The following is a 10,139-nucleotide window of genomic DNA, read 5'->3' on the forward strand; positions in this document are numbered from 1 at the left end:
AAAAATACAGAATATACAACATCTGATGATGTTTTTCAGAACTTCTAGTAATAGAAATATTAGAGAAATTAATATTGATTTCTCAACAGTTGCATTTTGAAATGTGCAATATATGTTGAAAATAAAACTACTACTTTGGGTATAAATAGATCACATTAAATTTTCAAGAAAAAAAACGTAGCCTTAAATCATAGCAAAGATATGAATAACCATTATCATCAATAGAATTTTCATGTTATTTCTTTGAATTTTTTTAAACTTTAAGTGGGACTGTCAATAATAATAATAATAAGTACAAAAAGAAAAAAATATTAGCCTGTTGCAAGTGGAACCAGCAATCATAGAAACTGAAACAGTGCTATACAACTTAGGGAATTACAAAAACTAGTTTATTACTAAACACAGTGGCAGGCCCTTGACATCTTATTCTTATTTCATCACCCTTCAGTTTTTAGGATGTTGCTATCTGTGATGTTCTAGGTATTGTGAGGCACTTCTTTAACATCAGAGTGTTACAGAAAGGAGTTCATATTACTCAGAACTTAAGATATTTTAGGTGTTATGAGAGACTTTTTGATCATCAGGTTGTTAAGAAATGGAGTATATTATCCTACCCAGAACTTAAGGAGTAATTGAAATAAGTTTTGTAAACCTTTTATATAATACTTATCAACTTATCAAAAAATAAACTGGACATCTTTAAATGCAGTTTCATACGATGGAAATTTTATTCACCTTTTTTGACCAAATTTTCTTCTCTGTCTCTGTGTTTTTGTTAAAAGCATCTTCCCATTCAGAATTCACTCCCTCAAGCCATGACTTGGTGTCGTAACTATGATCAGTAGCATAAGGTGTTAATAGTGCACAGTTTAACTGAAACAAAAATTAAATAAAAAAACTTAAAAAATACAAGAATTATGATAAATTACATGAAAAAAAAAAAGATTCTTTCAAACTAGTAACAACAAAATATCATGCAAACTACTACTAATGACTCTCAATATTAAATGTATTAACACCCTGAGAAAACCGCTACCTATTTTTTGCCACTAAAGTATAATGTTAGTAACTGTCATAGATAAGAATCTAGAGTATTTAAAAGAACATTCTGCTGATACCTACAGTAGTCAGATTAAAAGGCTTAAAAGATAAAAAATCTATTCTTGTATAAAATCTATTCTTTATGCTATGTTTTACCAAAAAGTTTAGTTTTAAATATATTTGTTCTCCCCTGAATAGAATAATTTATAACCAAAAAATTTTTCTCATATTCTTCACTATCAAGGATTAAAAAATGAAATTCTTGATATGAACAAATTTTGAAAAAAAAAATTTCAACATTAAGGAATAGTTTTATAAGAATACAGTAGAGATTTTCCTGAAACACCAAACTGGAATATAACAATATTTTCCAAATCCTATTAAATTTCTGAGATAATTCAACCGATCTAATTAACAGAAAAAAACTTTAAACCTAGAATCAAAATAAAAGATAATTAAAAAAATTTGGTTAAATACAGATAACAATATATTATTACATTTTTAAATAAATAACAAAAATTATACAAAGTAAGTTGAACCTGCTGTAGGAAATCTAGCATACCAAAAACAACTGTTTTTGTTAATAAATTTCATATTTTGTAAACAAATTACATAATTTGACTTAAATTTTTTTATACAGAATGAAACAAAAGAAAATACATTATTTCTTGTAATAAATTTTTAAAGTTATTAAATTAAATAAGAACTGTTACGAGATCGGGATAAACCAGTAGATAGTTGTATTGTTAGTAAATTAATATAATTGGCTACCCAATAACATTTACAGAATTAAATTTTCACTTTTATTAAATGTGATAATTCAACAACTGAAAACAGAGTAAAATCTAATAGTAGAAATTTTTACTAAAAACTAATTTAATCACAGAAGTAATTTTGATTTAAAAAAATAAAAGAAGCAATAACTTTTGCAACCCTAATAATTTCACTGAAAAAAAAGAGTAAAATTGTTGTAAACAATAGAACATACCTAACAATGGAAAGAAGATAGCTCATGCTTGTATAATTTCCCAGAAGTGCTATTTTGTATTTTTTTATTAACTTTAATAAATACAAGTTCAGGGATTTGCCTTAATAAAACATAAAACATGACTTTATATGTGATGAAAAGTTCATATTAATTCAAATAAAAATATAGCTAAATTTTGAAATTGTATATAATTTGTAAAGCGATGAGTTGAGAAAAAAATTTTATTTTTTCACTTTTTTTAAAAAGTTTAGTTTGGTAAGCTGAGTTAAACGCTATGTACGGAAAACAGGAATAATATACAAAACATTGCAACACAAATAGCCTACACAATGTATTACGTATACTGTATGAAATAATGTTATACGTAATTAATTTTGGTGGGAGGAAAAACATTTGTATTGAAATATAAAATTGTGTAAATTAAAGTTCCACTTACCAACAATTTAAAAATATATTTCCACGTACTTTTGGTGTTGCTACTCCATCATCAGGGATTTCTTATAAGACGTTAATTCAATATTCATATGTATAATTATATTTAAATTAAAATTGTTATGTTCATAATAGTCGGTCGTCAAGAAATAAGAAATAATTTATACGTCAATAAGACTGTAATGTCATGTCCGTAAGGTGTTTACAACTATTATCAAATAGTATTATAAAAATATATACAATAGTATTATAATAATAATAATAATAATATATATTATAATAGTTGTAAACATCTTACGAACATGACGTTACAGTCTTATTGATGTATAAATTATTTTTTATTTCTTGATGACCAACTATTATGAATGTAACAATTTTAATTTAAATATAATTATACATATGACATATGAATTTTGAATTAACATCTTATAAGAAATCCCTGATGACGGAGTACCAACTCCAAAAGTACTTGGAAATATATTTTTAAATTGCTGGTAAGTGGAACTTTAATTTATACAACTGTACAAACACCAACAGTGCCAGATGCTTAGAAAATTAAATATAAAGTTATTTATAGTTCGCTAGTACTAAAAAAAAAAAGTGATGTTATCAGATAATATAACACTTTTTATAAATAAATGTGATTTAAGTACAATTGTTATTAAAACTTTTTAAAGAAATAATAAATTATGATATGCTGGAATTATTAATAACATAGAATAAAATCCTATAATTTTTAATACATCAATCACACCAGGATCTTTTCTAAACAACTTATGTTGCAAGTTTTATTTAAAAGCAAACACAATGACTATAAGTAACAAATCAGAAAGTATGTATATTTAAAAACAACAGTAATTCATTAATCTTTAACATTTCTTTATGTAATGTGGATTTATAGAGACCTACGAAAAATATCTTATTTTGATTATCAGTTTCATGTCATTTAAGCTAAAACATAATAAAACTATAATGCTATTGTCTATTAAAAGGGTCACCTATTGTTATCTGGTTCAAGCTACCAGGTATTATGAGCGGTCATCTCTATTTAACTGCTGTAATTTTTCTAATTATTTGAAGATTTTGTACAAGTAGCAAACTATTTTAATCCATAAACACAATTGAAAAACTAACTGAATGACAAAATAAATTGTAAATTCAGCAATAATTATTATATAATTTTATTTATAAGAGTTAAGTTTTAATGTAAATTTTATAAGGCAAATTTATATTATAATATGAATCATAGAGGATGAGACCTTTTGGGCCTTTTCTGTTTTCTCCTGCAATGGCTTTTTTAACGTTAAGTGCTAGTAATTGCTCATGTTTAAAGCTGAGAAATTATAATTTAATCAAACTTAACTTACGCTTGTTTCGCTTGCTAGCCAAGGTTGGTGAGCGAAGCAAGTGTAGGTTAAGTTTGGTTAATTATATTTATAATTATAAGCAATAATGCTTATATTGAACCTCTCAGCTACATTTGGATGACCCGTGTTTAAATAAAATCAACACAGATTGATTACAAGCAGCAACACCAGTGTCTAATAATACTGTGAAATGTTGTACTAAATAACCAGACACGTTTAAACATGGCTAATTACTAGTAAATAATGTAAAAAAAAACACTGTAGGGGAAAAACAGAAAAGTCGGACCTTTTCTAGCTTCTTCTGGTAAAGAAGGAAGTTATATGAATAAAATAAATTATTTTTTATATTATCTTAAGGAGCTGAAGAGAGATATTATGATGACAGGATAAGGTTTGTTAACTGGTATAGAGTAAGGTTAAAAATAATAATGAACATTTCAATTTTGCTTTATTAAATGGTAAAAAATTAAGAAGGCCCTGTACATTTCCTAATTTAATAATGTATACGTTCTTTAAAAAAATTTACTTTTAAAAGTCTCAGTTTTTGAAAATAGATAAATGAAGTTATGGGTTACATAATTATGAAATATGGTATTATTAACTAGTATTAAACTATAATATTTTATTTGATGATACCTAGATACTTTCACAGACAGTATATTTGATGAAAAAATTTCACTTTCTCCATTCAACTCTATTATAAAAATTTGAGTAATATGAAATATATTTTATTATATTTTACTGTTAACTCTAAAATAAGTTAAGCTAGAAATTTAAGACTTTAAATTCTCTGTATGACAAAATCTTGAATTGTGTGTATATAAATTAGTTATATTTTATTACTCTTTAATAAAAACTAAACTTCTCTGAACCAACCATAAATCATCAACGTAAAATTTTAGCTTTTGCAACTTGTTAAACATTTATTTTTATATTAATTTTTTGTTTACTTGAAAAAAGCATAAATCTTAAATGATAAATTAGGGTGAAAAAGTAATCTTATGCCACCTGCAAAAAATGGAGAACGAGTGAAACTTTCCTGACAGTGGAGACAGGATTAAATGAGAAAGAATTGTTGCAAGATAAAAACAATGTACAAATAGAAGGAAAAATAAAGATTCAAAATATACGAAGAATAGTAGAAAGGAGATTTGAAGCGATGTTAGCAGTTTAAAATCAAAGCACTTGAATTAATATGAAGTTGTTTTATATTAAAGAAGTTGTGTTGAAAGAACCTGTTCAATTTTTATAGAGAAAAGCAATTAACAGAGAATAAAATGGACTCGGACCACATTCTCAGATAGTTCTGACTTATACACAAAGGAAGGAAGAAGTTACAGAGAATACAGCTGAGAAAAAGAAGTAATTTAGTGTGTAAACCCCAGAATCTTATAAGAAAAATAATAATTGAGACATCTATGAGGTATAAAAAAAGAAAAAGAAAAGGAACAATAATTTATAGAACAGGATGATAGAGAAACTATATAATACGATAACTAAAAACAAAAGGAGAGAATACTAAATCTATAAATATTGAACACCATTACATTAGATTAGTTTATTACTGCATGACATACTGTGATATGGCTAAAGCAACTGGAATTGGTGGTAGCTTGTTAAAATAATTAAAAAAATAACACTCCTGTGTTAATAAAGACCACAGTTTTAGCTAAAAACAACAGCACAACATAATAAGCACAGAAAAGAAGCCTCATTGATTTAAAGAAATGTACAACAAACAAAAAAAGAATCTGAATTACTACAGTACATAAAAACAAAGTTAAGAATTATCAGAAAATCACTAAAACGTTACAGCAATATATTCAAATTATTAAGAGTAAAATTATCTTTTTATTAAATGTACTAACATAATTTTGAAATTACTTTTTCATGGATGAATTTTTTTATTTTTGTTAATAACATTATATCATGAAATATGGACCATTCAAATTCTTAGTCTGTGGGTAGAAAACAAAAATGTTTCTCTGGATCTATTGTTGTAACTGTATAAAGAAAAAAAATTATATTATAATTTTGTATTTTCCAGTATACACTGAGATGATGTTAACATTTTTAAATGTTTAAAGAAACATTTTCAGGAAGTTCTATTTTTGGTACCGTTCATTTACAACAGTTTTTTTTAATCAACTAACTTCTTTCCACCCTGATATTACTCCCCATAACATGGGGTGGGGATGTTGAAAGAAAAACAAACTGAATTCCTGATTTCAAAATCAATACTGCCAATAATTCTTGTTTGAAAACAGGCTTTATTTAATGGACAATAACAACTTAAAAAAAGGACTTCCAACTTGAATTACTGTCTAAATAGAGACCAATAAAAAGATTCTTATCCCTAATCTTAAACATGGAAAAAGTTAGAAGGAATGTTAGTTGGTGTACCGTGTGATAAGATGATGATGACGATGAAATTTGATGTGAAGTATAATAAGCTGTTTAAACTTAAAAAATAACTAAACTACATGAATTCACAACATACAGGATGAACTTATCAAAATAAGTAGAGCAAGAGAAGTATGGAAGGAGATTCTGGAGGAATGGAAAAAGGTGCTAATAGCAACGAATAAAAAGTGGGATATCAAAGAATGTAATAATTACAAAGGCAACACTGTTCATTGGAAAACAACTTTTTTTTTTGTAATGTCGTAATGAATATGAAGTAATATCTTATGGTTAATGAAAAGTCAGAGAATATAAAGGGGTTTCAAAAGAAAAAAAAAAAATAGGTCTACTGACATATTTATTGTAACACAATGTTAAAAAAAAGTGTATGGAAAAGAAAGGTATTTTTTGTTCACAGATTTTAAAGAATGTATGACAAAGATAACCATTCACATAATAATTGATTAATTACTACCTTGCCATGAAATATTATTTAATTTGTAAGCATTAACTATTAATGTTTCGTATTTTAAACAATATAGTTCATTTCCAACTTACTACCTTCTATCTTTTAACTTTTATTTATTAAAAATTACATTACATATTACTTTATTTGGTTAATAATTTTTCATACTACACATATATTTACTGATATCTAACACAATTCACTTCAATTATTGTTTTTATAAATAAAAAATTGCACAAAGTAAAACCCAACAAAAAGTAAGTCTTAATATAAATGAAGCAGAAATATAATGCTCAACCAAAAAGTAATACACCTGAATGTGTAAACAAAAAAGGTACAATTGATTGAGATGAAAAAATCAATCACACATTCTATCAAAAGCAAGTAAAACTGAACTTCCAAATATTTAATTGTATATTACTGGTACAGAGGTGTAAGTTTTTAAAATGTAAAGAAATAAAAGAAAATTTAATCACTTCACAGAATGGTAAATTACTTTAATTAACATGCTAATGGGTGTTAAGATAAGTAAAATGTTGTGTTTGATATAAATAAGCAATTATAAAAGTAGGCTCCAAAAATACTATGAATGGAATGCATGGAAATGGGCGGGGTGCTCCAGAAGTCAGACTTAATACTGCATCAAAGATTGTAATGCAAGTGGGATGATAATAGAATGTCCCCTGGGAACAGAGCAAACAAGTTACTATGATCAAAAAGTTGACAAAATTATACAATAAAATTTCAGTAATTTATTGGAAAAAAATATTTAATAAACATACCTGATCAAAATCTTCATCCGAATCAAAATCTTCCAAATGACTAGACGAGTCAATTCCTTGAGTTTCACAGTCATATTCACTAACTGAATTATCAGTTCCACAACCTGATAACACATCATCGTCTATATCATCAGCAGAGCTGAATATTATAAAACTATCTTCGCTTTCTAATGAAGATTCTGAAACAGATCTGCATTTCATATCTTTATTGTTACTTTCTTCCAATGTAATCTTAAAACCACAATTATCACTAGATGACTGTGAATTTGAGCTACCACTACTGACCACATAAGACAGATTTTGAATTAACGATTTTGAATTTTCAGTTTTCTTAGGAGTGTTACATTTACAAGAATGATAATTAATTACACAAATGTTTTCAAGATCATATTTGTTGTAATTATCTTTTTCAATTTGCCAGCTATTTTTAATTCTGGGGAACAGTTTATCAGTAGGTTTACCTGATATAATACATAAATCAATATCACTAAAATCAGATGACGTAGTGGAATCATCATCTTCTTCTTCTTCTTCATCGGTTTGTGTATCAGTATTACTAAAACATAGCCGAGTTAATATTTCTTCATCGCTGTTACTACTTCTATCAAACACTATAAAACTATCATCACTGTCTACTGAGCATGTTGAATTTATTCTATGTCTAAGATTATCATTATTGCAACTAGTTATTGCAGTATAGCCCTGATCATTATCACAGTTTTTATCAGAGTTTGTTTTTCTTAAACTGCCAAAGTCAGGTTCACAGCCATGTTTCAAATTTTCCTGATCAATAACATAATCATAACTTTTATTAGATATAAATGAGGCTGGCTTTTTTGTTCTTTTCCCACACCTCACTTTTACATTATTATTTGGTTTATAATTACTAATGTTATTATTATTTACAAGTATTTGAGTTTTATATTTCATACACCTGTCTAAATCTTGATTTACAAAATCTAATCCATCCCTAGCAGCCTCTCTTTCATCTCTCCTACTCATTTTTTCTATTCCCTTTTTACAATGCTTTCTTCTTGAATTTGACCATCTACTTGAACTAAAACTATTCATTTCTTGTAAACTGATCTTTTTTTCACTTCGGCCAAAATCTAATTTACCCTTATATAAACAATCCATGGGTAAGGATTGTTTTTTCTTTTGTTTACCAGATCTGGAATTATTTTCCTTCATTGTAATTTGTTTATTCTTATTTACTAAACTGTTTTTTACCTTTATTTTTGCAACATCGGCATAAGTTTGTTTAACAGGTTTTTCACACTTTTCAATTTCAGAATGCTCCTGAAATTTTACTAAATCTTCACATTTTTCTGTATCACTAATATTGCTTTCATTAACACCCATAATTTCTATTAATTTTTGCCAAACTAGATCCCAAATCTGAAATCTATCACCTTGCATTGATGTAAAACCAATCTGACTTTTGCTTCCAACAAATCCCCCAACAAGATATGACAATATATTTATAGTTGAAAATTGTGAATATGAATCCAATTTTTTGAAATTATTAGTAGGATGTAAACCTTTTGAAAAATCACAGTATCGTTGGGAATGTTCAGTACGAAAACCAGGAACAAAATTCATAATATCAACCTCTTGGGCAAAATGATTAGAAGTTGCTGAAGAACACCTGGTAGTATTATGATATCCAGCCATACTTTTATCTTTATAATTTAAAAAATCAAATTTAGACAAATACGAAAATGGCATTGACGAAATACCCGGAAAATTTGTAAACTTGGGTCCATCTGTTTTTAAATGTAGATCTTGAAAATCCATTTTATACAAAATGTTTTTTATTCGAAATAACAATTACATAACCAATTATGAATATACAGATAAGAACGAGATCGTTTGGGTAACTTAGACGCTAACACCAATGAATTAATGGTATACTTCAACTTAATATTACAAAATAACTTCACTGAATCGTGTACGTAGTACGGAATGTAAATGTCACATAAAAGGTTACCTCAGTCCATTGGAGAGAGAGCCTTATATTTACAAGCAATAAAACGTGTTTTTCGTTCAGATAACTTTTTCAAACGACAACACTGAAGAATAACACTATCTTTAATACAGTTCTGTCGATCTAAACAACATAATGTACCTTTCTGAATTCTCTGTTTTCTTCTCTTCCAGAATTTACTGGGTGAAGTTATAACCGTACCGACTTTATATGAATTCAATCTCCTATCAAACTTATTATTCAAATCACTATTAAAAGACAACAACTGATTAATATCATTAAAATTATGAGCATAAATAATTTCACAAAATGAAGACATTTTCACAGAAATTTCACTTATCAACACATCACTACATATCAGCCATTTTAACTAGTTCAGGTTCGCCACTACAATGATTCATTACGTAGTTGCGCAATGACGTCACGAATGCAGTCGTTCAAAGAGAGAAAATATTCCTTCCAATTCTATAGTTAAGCTTACGAAAGGTTATTTGCGGGAAGATTGAAAACAATGACTAAACCTTTTACTAGTAATTTCATAATTATTACATGCAAAATAATAGGAAACAATTTTTTTCTTTGTTTTTTGATATTGTGTTTCATCTAGACAATAATAATTTAGCATTTTGGTTTTATTGCTTCCCGAAGCTAGGCATGATTAATGTATGATTTA

The 10,139-nt window shown here is 26.9% G+C and overlaps 1 protein-coding gene across 1 annotated transcript in view; it reads right to left on the minus strand.

Moving 5' to 3' along the window:
- Positions 1-9,866, minus strand: part of LOC142323419 (uncharacterized) — a 28,575-nt gene extending 18,709 nt beyond the window's left edge. Inside the window, exons 1-2 of the mRNA XM_075363016.1 lie at positions 7,480-9,866; positions 736-873 (exon numbers count right to left, since the gene is read on the minus strand). Coding sequence (XP_075219131.1) covers positions 736-873; positions 7,480-9,276 — 1,935 coding nt within the window. The 5' untranslated portion in view covers positions 9,277-9,866. The remainder of the gene's footprint in view (positions 1-735; positions 874-7,479) is intronic.
- Between the last annotated feature and the right edge of the window lie 273 nt (positions 9,867-10,139).

The sequence above is a fragment of the Lycorma delicatula genome, chromosome 4, assembly GCF_047948215.1.
Source record: "Lycorma delicatula isolate Av1 chromosome 4, ASM4794821v1, whole genome shotgun sequence".
Taxonomy (NCBI): domain Eukaryota; kingdom Metazoa; phylum Arthropoda; class Insecta; order Hemiptera; family Fulgoridae; genus Lycorma; species Lycorma delicatula.